This window comes from Manacus vitellinus, unplaced genomic scaffold (genome assembly GCF_001715985.3).
Source record: "Manacus vitellinus isolate BGI_N305 unplaced genomic scaffold, ASM171598v3 scaffold_9_pilon, whole genome shotgun sequence".
Classification (NCBI taxonomy): Eukaryota; Metazoa; Chordata; class Aves; order Passeriformes; family Pipridae; genus Manacus; species Manacus vitellinus.
In genome coordinates this window covers 15,954,570-15,969,464 of record NW_021940917.1, presented here as the reverse complement: position 1 = coordinate 15,969,464, position 14,895 = coordinate 15,954,570, and the positions used below count along the sequence as shown (strand labels likewise).

General features: G+C 42.4%; 1 protein-coding gene across 1 annotated transcript; it reads right to left on the bottom strand.

Annotated features, from left to right (window-relative positions):
* Positions 1 to 2,731: 2,731 nt before the first annotated feature.
* Positions 2,732 to 14,786, bottom strand: CHRNA6 (cholinergic receptor nicotinic alpha 6 subunit). Its single transcript, XM_008933720.1, has 6 exons — positions 14,671 to 14,786; positions 12,270 to 12,409; positions 10,443 to 10,487; positions 9,264 to 9,373; positions 8,147 to 9,134; positions 2,732 to 2,872 (listed from the first exon to the last, which is right to left on the bottom strand). The coding sequence occupies exons 1-6, from the start codon at positions 14,747 to 14,749 to the stop codon at positions 2,750 to 2,752; spliced, it is 1,485 nt and encodes a 494-aa protein (XP_008931968.1). The 5' UTR covers positions 14,750 to 14,786; the 3' UTR covers positions 2,732 to 2,749.
* Between the last annotated feature and the right edge of the window lie 109 nt (positions 14,787 to 14,895).

The window sequence follows — 14,895 nt, the reverse complement described above, 5'->3', positions numbered from 1 at the left end:
TTGTTCCCCTGGCTGGTACTGTGAAATATCCATAGCAAAAGAGCCAGGAAGCCCTTCTTTCCAGTATTTACAGACTCTTGAATTCAAGTAGTGATAGGTATTCCCTCTGAGCACTGCTGCCAGGAGGCTGTTAGCTGGGATAGATGACAACCTCCTCTCCCAGGCAAGTGCTTCAGGTGTTTATTTGACAAATGTGTCTGATTCCAGGCTGCTTTGCCTGGCTTATGCTGGTAAAGGTCAGAATGTTCAGGTGATTGGAGTGTGAGGTGTGTGAACACTGCACATGTGTGGCTTCTGGACTCCAGTCTTCTTAGCATTGCATTTGGGACTGCTGCCTCTGTAGTCTCACTACTCACTCCCTTGAGCTGAGTAGTTCCCGAGCTTCTTTAAGTCCCTTTGCTGCTGGCCCACAAAAACATTCAGTGTGTTCCACACGACGAAAACACAACTAGGAGGACATTTGGGCAGACAGTCCTCCGTCCACGTGCTCTGCCAGCAGATGGCAACATTGCAGATTACAAATCCCAACAAAAAGAACCAGCCACCGTGTGCCTTACTACTCTCTCAACATATGGGTCCTCGATGTCTGGGCGCTGGCTGACCTGCCAGCGTCTGGGATGGCACTAGCTCTGGTTGTAGCTTTTCTTGTTATTTCAGTTAGAAGGTCCTGCAACAAGAGCTGGGGCAAGCAGAAATGTCATTTTTGTGTGGGTTCTTCCATGTTTGCTGATGCAGCTTTCTCCAGGGTGACATGCTTATCATGTCCCCCATTCCCACTCTCTTTAATCAGCCAAGTACTTTCACAAAGCTGACAGGAGTACATCAGGCTCCCAGTCCTGGATGTGCCAAACAGCTGGAAATGGCAGAAGATATAAGGGGAAATAGTTCACTCAGAAAGAGACAGAACGTTACTTAAGATACCAGGCTGATGAGCACAGAGAGATGAGTAGTTCTGTAAATGACAAAGTGAGGGAGCTGGTGCTGAGGCATAAAGGCTTCCTAACTGGAGATGAGGAGCTGTACAACTGGGAATGCTTTGACAAAAAATCAGGGATTTTGCTGAAGTCAGATTATTGACTATAGGGTAGTAGCTGTCATGCTTAAGACACCTGTGCAATACAGCTTCCACCACAATATTCTCATTGTGTGGATGGTCATAGAGTGCAACAGTGAATGCTGGCAGTCAGATGTCTTCTTCCAGAAAATGTCTTTTTGTAGAAATGAGGCTTTCAGGCTCAGATTGCAGCTCTGCTCTTCAAATTTCCTTTCTTTTCCCTCATCTCCTTTCTGATTAAAGAGTCTGCATAGTAAATGTCATCTAGTCGCATCTATAAATGTGTTTATAGATGAGAGTTTAAAAAAGACAGAGAGTTTAAATAAACAAACACACAAATTCTTCAAGAAGGTATGTCTCAGGAGTGATATTTAATTGACAGGTTGACAAAATAAGCCATGCTTGTTCACACATCTGTTTGTCAGTCACTACATAATTATGCAACATTCAGGAAGATTACAGAAAATATAGTTTTCTTCTAGACAGTCATGACTGGCTGGATTAAGACAGTTATATTCTTGTCATTCCACCTTTATCTCTAAGATACACATTTATTCAATCCTATTCTCTTTATTGTGGAGCATCACAAAAGAGTAAAAGGACAGTGAGTTCAGAAACAGCGATTCATACTTTCCACGGATTGGTGATGTTCAAAGCAGAGACTGATATGTGGCAGACACAGAAAACACTGCACTGACACTGTACAGTTAAGGTTAGGTGCTCTTAAAAGAAAGAAGAGTTTTGCACTGTTGAAGCTACCGGGTTTAATTGGAGTGTTGCCTTTTAAAGAAGAATCCTTGGGCACAAACCCAACAGGAATATAAACGGACAAGGGACCTAAGGGTAAACCATCCATATATTATAGAAACCACATCAGGGTCACATCTGCAAAGTTTTTCAGGATTAAGCACACTAGGATTGGGAATCTGGTTATGTAGCAGCAACCTCAGCCCCAAAGGATGTGTCCCTGCAGTTACAGGTTTGCACACACAGCACTGACCCACGAGGAACCAGCAAGTAGAACACTGTCTGCACAGCAGTGCTCAGCCAAGGTGCTCAGCTTTGCAGAGGATTCATGATATCCAGCCTTCTTCTCCTGAGATATGTATAATCTAAGTTGGCCTGCAGCTTTAAAAACAGAAAAACTCAGATCAATCTGATTCTGTCAAGCCAATTCTGTCTGTGATCAGTACCCACTCAGGAATGAACCCTTCCATGCTGGGCTTATGTCTGAGCCCAAGCAAGCAAGAGTTTTCAGAGAGGAAACTCCTGTGGAACTAGGACCATTGTTAATCTGACAAGAGAGATGTGGCTTAGAAATCCCACTGAAGCTCATCAAGGTCTTGGTATTCAGTATTAGGAAACAGAGGGGACTTTAGTCACATGCAAAGCTAAATGGTAGATAAACTAGGTTTTCAAGATTTTAGGATCATGTAGTTTTCAAATGTGTACACCTCACATGGTTAGCACATTCTAATATTAAGTCAGTTTGTCTTCAAATATGATTAAGTGTTTAAGACCTGTCTGATTTCAAACACAAATATAATCATGTGCTTTATTGATCTGGGACCCTCTGTGGCTGGGTGCTGAGGAGGAGATGAGCAGATGGGTTATGTAAGAGGAGAGAAATACAAGGTAAGTTTACAAACCGAAAATGAAACAAACCCCAAAATGGGTAAAAAGCAGCGGATCAAGTTATTTATCTGCTATTAGTGGCTGGATAAAGAGTCCTGCAGTCCCAAACACACAAATGATTATAAATACCCACAGAAATACTCTGTCGATCACCATAGCTACGTATTTCCAGTCATCTTCCACCTGCAAGAGAATAAAGAAAGAAAAGGATAAACTACATATGGTGTTACATTGAATTGCTAGTTGACAGCACGCAGTAGAAATGTCCCTTCTCCTTTTGAATGCAAGGAAGAACATACATGCAAGTCAGGAGTGTTGCTTGTCATGCTTACAACTGCTGCAGTTTTCAAGTCTCTTCCGAAGAGGCTGATTTTCTAAAAGTGTTTTGCCACTTTTGGCTGAGAACATACAGCACTGTCCTGGTCCACTGAATTCTTCTAAATGTTTGAGTCTGTTGTCAAACTCCGGCTATGATGCTGACACTAACAAATAGGATCTGGCCCTGTGGTGGGTGCAGAGTGGGGTGATGTAACAGCAGGCACAACCACCATAGCTGCACATCACTAGACTCTGTCAAGGGATGTATCCCGACAGCCTGCACAAGAGAGTTTGCTATTCTGGTCTGATTTGATGCAATCAGGCTCTGTTGATTTCAGAAAAGTGGACAAATGGACACATGGACTATAGCAAGTCTGACAGAGCAAACTGCAGTGTCTTGTCCTAAGCAGGACAGAGTGGACTGTGTTTGCCTGACACATAGACCTTAGAACCATGTTCAGTGAATTTGCTGTCCTTTAAACTGTACCTTTTAACTCGTACTACATACAAGAACCACTGTATCAGATGAACATTCACAAGTGACTGTTTAAGAGCTCTCTGCTGAGGGATCTTTCACTTGCTTTCCCAATTTCGTTATATTTTCCTCCAAGGTGCTGCTGCTGTACTTCACATGAAAAAAACGCAGGAAGAACTCCAGCTGCTGTAAATGTTGACACAGTTTTTAAAGGACTTTTATTTATGTAGGACAAGTGCATGATACCACCCATACTGCATTGTATGTCTGGCTGAAGCAGAAACAGCCTCCAGAAAAATTTTTGCAGTCCTTGCCTGAGAAAAAGAATCCCTTTTTTTTTCCCCCAGAGGATGGTTTTGGTAAATGAAAAATCCTGCTTCCCATCCCTTGTGTGTTTTTAAAGGCAAAATACAGAGCTGTTGATGCACCCACTAGACTAAGAATAGAATTTCATGTAGCGGGAGAGATTCGCAAAAGCAAATAAACAAGACAGGCAAAGGAAGACTTTTCACGAGCTAAATAATGAAGACAGTATGTTATTCAGTGCATCAGAGAAATCAGCTGAATACAGTACATGGGCATGTTCTGTGCACCTGATGGGAAAGTGAAAGCAGGGCTGAAATGTTTGGGTTAAGCAGAACAGCCAGGGCATAGGTACTAAGCAAGGCTCAGCTCAGTTCCCATCCTCCTCTATGTTAATAGATCCCTTTCTTTTGCATTGGTCTGGCATGTACTACCCACTCATCCTGTGAATTCAGCCACCACACTGTAGCCCTTTATTCACAAAGTTACGGACTTTGTTTTCGGATGAAACTTCTTCTTCAGGGCATAAAAAAAAAAAGAGGGGGAAAAAGTAATCTTTGGGTTTCACGGAAGTTTCGTGAATTTCAACAAAATATTCTGATAGAAAGTATATATCTCAACATTTCCCTTACAAAGTTTTTGTGGTTTTCAGCACAAATACAGCAGTATTTGGTTTTGAAATTGATTTTGCTATCAAAGAGCGCGTAAAAAATTTCAGAGGCAAAAATTTCATGACAGATCAAATATATATGATTCATTAGGTTCTAAACTTTCTAAAAATACCTTGAAGTGTCAGAGCATTCCTGATCCTTGTGAGGTCTGGATGTGAGGGGATATCATAAAGTCTTTCTTGCAGCTGCTTTTAGTTGCTTGTGATTACACCTGATGACATGGCCCCAGAATTCTCTAAATTCCAACGTGGATAATTTTCTATGACAGTAATCCCAATCAGGGTGAAAGATTTGCACCTTCACACAAGCAAATTCAGTAGTTTAAATGCCAAATCTCACTTTTAAACCCCTTCTCTTTTCTTTTTAGTTGTTCTTTATTCATCTCATCTGTTTTTATTCAGTTGTCTTCCCCCAAAACTCAGCTATTATTTCAATGTATGTTTATCATGGCTGAAAATACTGTACTGCTGAAGCCACAATTATTCAAATCACTGTAAAAAACTGGAACATATCTGACTGCAATGAAGTACAGACAACAGCATTCTGGATGGATTATCTTTGCCAGATTTATCACTGACTGAGAGTAGTTCTTCTCTAGATCAACTGCTGCGTTGCTAGACAGGCCCCGTTCTTTAAAAAGCAGTTTCCAAATTTACTTGTTCCATTACTAACACAGAAAAGCAACCTGCTTTGCAAATAGCAAACTTGGTGTTGGGATGTCACTGCTTACCAGGCCTGAGTAGTCAAAGAGGGTTGCTTTTGAGGATCAACAGAAAGAGGGCTAGAAGAGACCCTGGAAAGTCCCATCTGGTTTATCCCCTGCTCTATGGCAGGATTGACTCTGTTTGAACCACTGCTGACCAAAGTTCATTTCTTGTGGGTGTAGCAGGCTAATGCTCCTCCCCTTTCTCTTTGAAGCTCAAATCTTGTGTTTATTCTAAAACTGTCTTGCTGTCTGAACTATCCTCTAGGGATAGAAGAGGAACAGATGAGAATACTTTTCTTGTTCCATTCCCAATGGATCATCTGTCTCCTCCCTTTCTGTAGGAAACTTCAGTCCATTCACAGATATAAAAATTTTCATTTCTACACCCAACAATACAAGTTCCTCTGGGCTGTCCTTCTAGACCAGGTTTTCATTTGCCAGAATTGCGGTGCCATGCCTATCTGGATCACAGAAACACAGAATCATCAAGGCTGCAAGAAACCTTCAAGAACATCTTAGTCCAACTGTCAAACCAGCACCACCATAATTGCTCCAAGCCATATCCCCAAGCCACATTCAGAACACTTCCAGAGACAGTGACTCACCACTCTTCTGGGTAACTTATTTCAATTCCAATGAAAGTTTTTTTTCTAATATCTAATCTGAACCTACCCTGGTGCCGTTTAAGGACATTGCCTCTCATCCTTTCACTTGAGACATGGCAGAAGAGACTGACCCTCACCCTAATAAAACCTCCTTTCAGGTAGAGAACAGTGAGGACCCCCGAACCTCCTCTTCTCCAGACTAAACAACCCCAGTTCCCTCAGCTGCTTGTCATAGGATTTGTGCTCCAGACCTTTCACCAGCTTCCTTGCCCTTCTTTGGATACACTCCAGCACCTCAATGTATTTTTTGAAGTGAGGGACCCAAAACTGAACAGAATACACAATGTGTAGCCTCACCGGTACCGAGTACAGTGGGACAATCACCACCCTAGTCCTGTTGGCCCCACTACTCTTGATACAGGCCAGGATGCCCCTGACCTTCTTGGCCACTTGGGCACGTAGTTGACTCATGTTTAGTTGGCTGTAGAACCAGCATCCTCTCTTCTGCTGGGCCACTTTCCAGCCACTCTTCCCTAAGCCTGTAGGGCTGTGTGAGGTGGTTGCAACCAAAGTGCAGGACCCAGCACTTCACTGGTCCACTGATCCAGCCTGTCCAGATCCCTCTGCAGAACCTTCCTACCCTCCAGAAGATCTACACTCCCATCCAACTTGGTGTCACCTGCAAACTGACTGAGGGTGCACTCGATCCCCTCCTCCAGGTCATTGATAAAGATATTAAACAGTACCAAGCCCTGGGGAACAGCACCAGTGACCCAGCTGGATATAATTCCATTCACCACCACTCTCTGGACCCAGCTATCCAACCAGCAAAGAATCCATCCATCCAAGCCACGAGCAGGCAGTTTATCCAGGAGAAGGTTGTGGGAGGTGGTGTCAAATGCTTTGCTGAAGTCTAGACAGACAACACCCACAGCCTTTCCCTCATCCACTAAGTGGGTCACTAGGAAGAGATCAGGTTGGTAAAGTAGGATCTGCCTTTGTGAATCCATGCTAGCTGGTCTTGATACCCTGGCTGTCCTGCATGTGCAGTGTGATGGCACTCAGGATGGTCAGCTCCATGACCTTCCCCAGCACTGATGTCAGACTGACAGGCCTGTGGTTACCCAGATCGTCCTTCTGAGCTTTCTTGTAGATGGGCATCACACCTACTAATTTCCAGTCAACTGGGACTTCTCTGGTTGACCAGAACTGCTGGTAAATAATGGAAAGTGGCTTGGCAAGCACTTTTGCCAGCTCCCTCATTACTCTCAGGTGCTTCCCATAGACTTGCAGGTGTCTAACTGGCATAGGAGGTCACTAACAATTTCCTCCTGGATTATGGGGGCTTCATACAGCTCCCCATCACTAACTGCCAGCTCTGGGAGCTTGGTATCCTGTGGATGACTGATTTTGGTATTAAAGACTGAGGCAAAGAAGACATTAAGTACCTGGGCATTTTCCTCATTCCCTGACACTGTGCTACCCTCTGCATCCACCAAAGGATGGAGACACTCCTTAGCCCTCCTTTTGCTGCCAGTGCACTTATAGAAACTTTTTTGATGTCTTTAACCACAGTGGCTGAATTAAGTCGCAGTTCATCTTCAGCTCTTCTAATTTTCTCCCTACGTAACCTCACAACATCCTCGTAGTCACTCCAAGTTACCTGCCCCCCACTTCCAGAGGTGAAACATTCTCTTTTTTAACCAGCCTAAGTTCTCCATTTAGCCAGGATGGTCTTTTTCCCCAGCAGCTTGTCTTACTGTTCCTGCACCTTTAAGATTTCCTTCTTAAAGCATGTCCAGCTTTCTTGGACTGCTTAGACCTTCAGGTCTGACTCCCAAGGGATTCTGTCAATCAATCTCCTAAACAGGTCAAAGTCTGCCCACCGAAAGTCCCAGGTGACAGTTCTGCTTGCACTCCTCCTAACTTCATCCAAAATTGAAAACCATCATTCCACAGTCACTGTGCCCAAGGCGGTCTCCAACCATCACATCTCCCACCAGTCCTTCCCTATTTGCAAACAGAGAGCCCAGTGGGGCACCGCCCTTTGTTGGCTGTGTCAGGAAGTTATCTTCACACACTACAGGAACCTCCTAGACTGATTCTTCTCTGCTGTGTTGTACTTCCAGCAAACATCTGGCAAGTTGAAATCCCCCATGAATATGAGGGTTAGTGGTTGTGATACTTCTTCCAGCCTCCTGTAGAATGCATCATCTGCCTGTTCATCCTGGCTAGGTGGTCTGCAACAGACTTCTACCAGGACGTCTGCCCTGCTGACCTTCCCCCCCTGCTCTTTATCCACAGGCACTCAACCCTCGTCATCACCACTGATTTCACTACAGTCAAAACAATCCCCAATGGGAGGGTTACTTCCCTTACCTCTTTGGTTTCGTTTTGAGACCTCATGTTCTCTGCGATGAAGTGGACGTTGCTGATGACATCCTTCACCTCTGGGGAGTACTCCACCTGCTCCACCATCCACTTCGGTGACTGATGGCTCAATCCTCTCGTGGTGGTAGCGAGTTCAGTTGCCTTGTCACAGTGACTGCATCGCTGCTGTTCCCTCTGCAGTTTGGTATCTTTGTGTTTGCTGTGCTTTGACTTGCCTGACTTACTGTCCGATACTTTCTTGGGTTTTTTGGAGTAATTTTTTTTCTGCTGTTCTAGTGGCCTCTGCATCAACAGGACTTTGGGGAGCAGGTTAAGAAAGATGGTTTTTACCCATTCGGGCATCGTGTGTGTGGTTGGAGTTCTGTAATGTATATTCAGGACAAACACTGTAATGACAATTGACAGAGTCACAAATATCATAGTGAACAGTAAATATTCACCTACTAGGGGAATTACTAAAGAGGTGGATGGGATTGTTTCTGTGATCACCAGTAAAAACACAGTCAAAGAAAGGAGCACAGAGATGCAAAGGGTCACTTTTTCACCGCAGTCAGATGGCAGATAAAAAACTAACACAGTCAGGAATGAGATGAAAAGACAGGGAATGATCAGATTTATGGTGTAAAACATTGGCAACCTTCGAATATAAAAGGAATATGTTATGTCTGTGTAGATCTCTTCACAGCAGTTATATTTGATATCATGCTTGTAGCCAGAAGCATCAACTATTTCCCATTCACTATTTTCCCAAAAATCATTCATATCTACTTTGGATCCAATGATCAGAAGATCAATTTTGGCTTTGTCATAGGTCCATGAGCCAAATTTGAGCGAGCAATTCTGATGATCAAATGGGAAAAAGGTAATATCCATAGGACAGGAGCTTTTAAAAATAGCTGGTGGGGTCCAGGTGATCATCCCATCATAGCGAAGGAGGGCTTTGGTCTTTACTTCAACTTGAAAATCTCCCACAGCACTAAAAAAGACAAATGAGGCAAAGAAAATTACCATGAAAGTAAAATGTCTGTCGTGGAGGCTGCAAGAGGACACTTTTGAGGGAGAGGGTAAAATGAATCAATAAAATGGGTAAAATGAATCATCATACTTGTTATACAAGACGATATCTGGTTTCCAAATTTTATCTGCTGGTACACGAACAAATTCAATGCCATCATATTGGCTGGGATCCCATCGCAACTTGTAGTCATTCCAAATCTGAAAGAAGAGTGGACGAAGATTTTGAACCCTTGAATTATCAGCAAATATCTGCTTCTCAGATCCTCCTATAAAATGACAGGCTATGATAAAGATGTAAAGTGCAGCACGTGGGGGAGGGGTCAATGATCTGAAAGACAACAAGGCCACGAGCTGGAGAAGCACTGGACATACGTGAACACTGCTCACATTGATTTGCTACTCGGTTCTCTGTGAGGAGATGGGATGTCAATTGTTATCCATCACTGGCATGCTTTCCTCTGTCTTCCTACATCAGTAAAGACCCTTGCCTGTGAAAGGTTACCTCCCCACTACAGAGAGGAGATATGGGCCCTGCTGCTGCACTCCACAGGTTAGAGGAGGAGAGCATCAAAGGAGACCAACATCCTAAGGAGAAGGGAGGTACAGGTGCACACTAACAGGCAGCTGCTGCCAGGGGACATTACTGCTTTCACAAGAGCAGTGAAATATCAAGCCAGGGCAGTGAGGGATGCTGAGCAGCCCTCTTGAATTGCTGCCTAGTGCACTATCATGGGGCCATGCTCCATTGTCTCTCAGCCTATCATAAGTGCAGCATCTTTTGCAGAAAAGTTAGTGTGGATCACAATCGGTGCCTGGAGAAAACTGGTGCAAGCTGACTATATTTTCTCAGTAGTTTAGGTCCTCTAAGGATTTTTATCTATGTAAAAATGAAAAAAAAAAACTATCAGGAAAAATGGAGGTACGTTCCTCTTGCTAATAAATGTCTTGGTGGAGATTAACTAGGAATGCAGAGCTCCATGTTTAATCAATCTTTAATGGGTACATCCAGCTAGATTTACTCGGAAAAAAACTAAAAAAAACCCAAAAAACCTCTCGATCACAAAGCTGGAGGAGAATATGCTACACAGGAAAGGAGACAAGAATGAAGAAATTACGTTTTGAGTTATGGTTAATGGGGCTTCTCCTTTTCATCCTTTAAAATCCTTGTTACAAAACAAGAACTTATTCTATAGTTGTAGCTCACAAGGTAACACACATTTGATCATATCAATGCAAAATACACGAGAAATGCAACACAGTCACTTACATGTCTAAGCCACAAATTTGTTTCCATAATCTGATTGACTTCATCCTAGAAAGAAACACAGGCCAAAAACTCAGTCCATAAAAACGGAAACTAGAATTCCACATTTACTGAAACCAGATTTTTTCAGGGACTCACATATTGGGCGCAGTCATGTGCAGCTCTACTGCAAAACTTTTAAAGCTCTATTGAAAAATCATAGTCCATAAATATCAGACATACAAAGAGCTGCACTGTTTTGCCAGTGGCTGGGAACCTGAAGAGCACGAAACTTAGAATTCCTCTGAAAACAGCACCAGAAGAACAATGTTCTTCTGGTGGCTGTGCATTTTGTTGGTTTCAGTGTTTAAAAAGTTTTGATTACACCATACAGAACTGGTAACATTCAAGATACAGAGGAACTGTATCACAGCGTTCTTGAATTTCTATACAAACCTCTAGAGCAGACGCATTCAAACAGCACTAAACGAGGTCACTCTGTACAGAGACTTTCTTTTTACAGTCAATTATTGCTATTGCCAGTCAGTGAAGAATCAGGAAGGTGATGCAAGAAACACAAATATAAAGTTTTGGATCCTGTTCTAATGAGCCTTCAGCCTAAAAGTATTCAGGAATACTCGTATTACATATATGCATGAATGCAGGCTGACAAAGAATATTGCTTTGGGTAGTTTTTAGTTTTTAAGCATATGAACTCAAATGAAATTAAGATATTTACCATACAAAGATGGAAAATGTAGATTCAATATTTCATACTAATGTAAATATTAATGTAGTTCTACATTTAATACTAAAGTTTAAGCACAAAAATAATTTTGAAAGGCCAGTAGGGCTACTGTCTGTGGGTTAAAACATCTAAATTATTGTAAAAATCATGACTCTATCCTGAAAAAATCCACCTGATTTATTTATAATGCTCATTTTTTTCTTCAAAGGCAGCACTAGGAGCGAGGGGCTGCAATGTCAGAGAGAATTGTGGAAACCTGCCAAGCTACCTGTAACAATGAAACAAAATACTTCCACAGAGGAACTCCAAAAGGTGACACTCTTCACCCCGAGGACTCACAATGCCTTACATTTATCCTCTCAGATAACTTCTCTCCCTGGCTTTTGTTGAATGTTGCTGCTTGCGTGTCATTTCATTATGGACTCAACCAGGTGCTTTGGAATCAAAACTCTGCCCTTGTTCTGCAGATAATTTGCTTCACAGGGAGATTTCAGCAGGGGCTGAGGCCAGGCTTTGCTCCTTCGAGAGACCCCCTGTCCTGCCCAGAGGGTTTGCCACCCCAGACACACTCACCCTTGTGCACGGTGCATCCCAAAACATGCAACAACTCATCTCCCCACCGCTCTGCAGGCTGCACTTCTCTTATGTCATGTTGAAACAAAGAGACTGAAAAAAAAAGGCATGCAGAAAAGATCTTACCCCTCAGGACCACAGGGAAACGACAGTAGACCCACGGGAGAACTGGTCACATGCTACAGGCAACCCGGACATACCAGGTGTCCCTGAAGTGGTCTATCCCTGTGGAGAGTGGGCTTGAACATTCAGTACTGCTGCTCTGGGCTCTGGAAGCTGCTACCTGGTGCGAAGGGGTTTGATGCTACAGAGTAAGCAAACGAATCTGCCGCATTCAAACCGCTTGTTCGAGCAACGGGAACGACTCTGCTAACTGAAATAACAGCAAAGGTCTCAGCAGGTACGCTTAGGCCCACGTGAAATGCCAGTTAGGGTGTGTGCAGCCATCCCAATCACATCTCCTGCGTCAGCGATTCGCGCGCGTTCACAACCGTCCCCAGATCTCAGCAGTGTTCCGTAGTGAGTCTTACCACGTTTGTAAGCTGGGTAATGGCCAACTCAAAATACACTCTGACGGGATCAGACACATTTTCCACCGGCCTGATGAACTGGTTGTACTGGGAGAAGAGTTTGTGAAATAACCGTTCCTCTGATTCGCAGGCTGTGGTATCTGTTAGTGAACATAAAGAATAGCTATGCCAGAGGTAAGAAAAAGGGAAAGAAGGTGCTGGACAATATACTGTTATCCAAGTCTGGGTTGTATTTCTGGATCTTGTGCTTGTGACCATGTATCAAGCCACCAGCCTGTGGGCCTCTGTTTGGCTCACCCTGGTATCAGATCAAAGTAGAATGAAGTGTGAAGTAGAAGAAGCAGCAATGTGGTAGATTTAACCTTTGGGAGTCTTTATGGCAAGACAGAGAGTTCATGAAAAACATAGCTACTTACTCAACTGAGGCCTCAACTACTCTATCAAATGTGAGGGATTCTGGTTAGGTGATTATAATGATGCCTCCTAGTCTAAAACACTATGACTACATTTCATTCTCATGTTTCCTGTTTCAACTCTTTAGATGGCACAATTTTTATTCTGAAGGAAGTTCATTTATTAAGTTCTGTGAACAAAAAAAAAAGTGGAAATATTAAAATTTCTTATAGAATAGCATGCATCTTTGTGATACAGAGCTGTTCTTTGGGAACAAGCAGATCATAGCTGTAACACCCAGTCAATAAAGAATAGACCAGGTGGCTTAGCAGGAACAAGGTGTGTGTCAGGCACTGAGCTGACTCACTGCAGAGTTAAGAAGAATGTTCTTAACCTGTTACATACAGTCCAGACCTGAAATAGTTATTTTGACAGTTCTAAAGGCTGCAGACTTTGTTTTGAAAAGGAAAATATTCGATCATGTTGGCTCCGGCAACATCACCTCAAAAGAATAATTTTCTTGAATAACTTTGCTATTACAATGCACTACTATAATTCAGCACTTCCACTCAAAATACTTTATGAAATCAAGATTTATAACTTCCATCTTACACTGTGCACAGCTTTGTTATCAAAGCTCTTTGATGATCCCAAAGATATTATCAATACAATTGAGTAAAAATTAGTTTTTTCAGTATCATGTTCTGAAATTTTTTGCATTAGTTCCAGGCAGCACTAGAATGTATCAAGAAATCAATCATGATAAGGCTTTGTGATTGCAAATATTAGACATAGAATGGGTTTGTGTCAGGCAGCATGGTCTCTGGCACAGCATGGAACATAAATTTTCAATTTACATATTCTTCAGCAAACACAAGGGCCTGTGGATGCACAGATGTCTTACAGGATCCTACAGAGAGACACTTGGTCTAAGTATAACTGCACTGCTTTCATGCTTAGGCTGCCTTTCCCCTGTTTTTTGAAAAAAAGGAGAGTAATTTTGCATCTAAGGTGATACAAAGCATCCTCATATTGCAGGAGATTATCATAATTACAAGCAGAGATGCTGGTTACTGGTGACTTACACGTATGGAAAGAAAATTATAGTAAAAATTCCATAACTTAATGTTTCATTTCATCCTTTTAGCATCATGAATAGATACAAGAATGTCTGTAAAGTTTGGATGTTTGCACATCATGTATTGTGCCATTCAAAAAGGAAATCAAAATTTCAGATTTCATCATCACCACTCACTGTTCTGTGACTAGAAGTACACTACTATGGGAACATGAGTTTCTTAGCAAAGTCTCATGACTAAAGCCAATGAGTCTAAAATCGTGTTTCATTTGAAATTTTCCTACTGGCCTTCTTAACAGATGCATGCTTTAAAATAAAATAACAAAACCAGACAAGTATTTAGGACCTTCATTTTCAAACTTCATTTACAGGTTCTCATCCCACTGGTGCTGCTTTAAGACAATACCTTATACCTTGCTAACACGAGCACTGTATTTCATACACATCTTGGTCATCAGCAGAAGTGACGCTTTCAAAAAAGATATAGTGCCTTAAAAGCAAAAATCCTGCTTAACCTCAGTGAGACTTGTGCCTGGAAATGACTCCAGCGTATTTAAACATAGATTGCAAACAATGGTGAACAACAATAGATCAAGTTCTCACTTTCAAAGGTGTGAGTACTGAATGTGAACATCTTCAGCCTGCATAATTTAAGCACTTGCAAATTCAAGCACCAAATGAAATTACTAGAACGCTATTCCGTTTTTGTTGTTTGCTAGAAACATTTCTTCAACTAGTTATCAAACAAAAATGAAGAGTTTTATGTGAGAAAACAGGTATTGCTTTAGCTCTCTTAAAATACTGTTGAAACGTTACAGATTTCAGGTTAGGAATACATGGTAGAGGCTTTACATTTAATTCATTTAGGAAAACAGGAGCAGAGGCAGTGACTAGCAAATACTTTAGAGACCAGTATCAAAGAGAGCCTACCTTTAATCAAGGATGTGAACACGAATGCCCACACACAGAAAGTGGGGTAGCACGAACATAGCCACCTCTCAGGATGCATTGCTAGCAGCAGAACAGAGTTTCCTTTTGAGAACAGAGGTTTGGGGAAAGACACAGAAGGCAAGAAGACGTACAACCCCCCTGGACGGTAAGTAGGTGGCAGAAAGCTGGATTTCAGTTTTGCAGCCTGCCGAGCAGAGCAAAGCC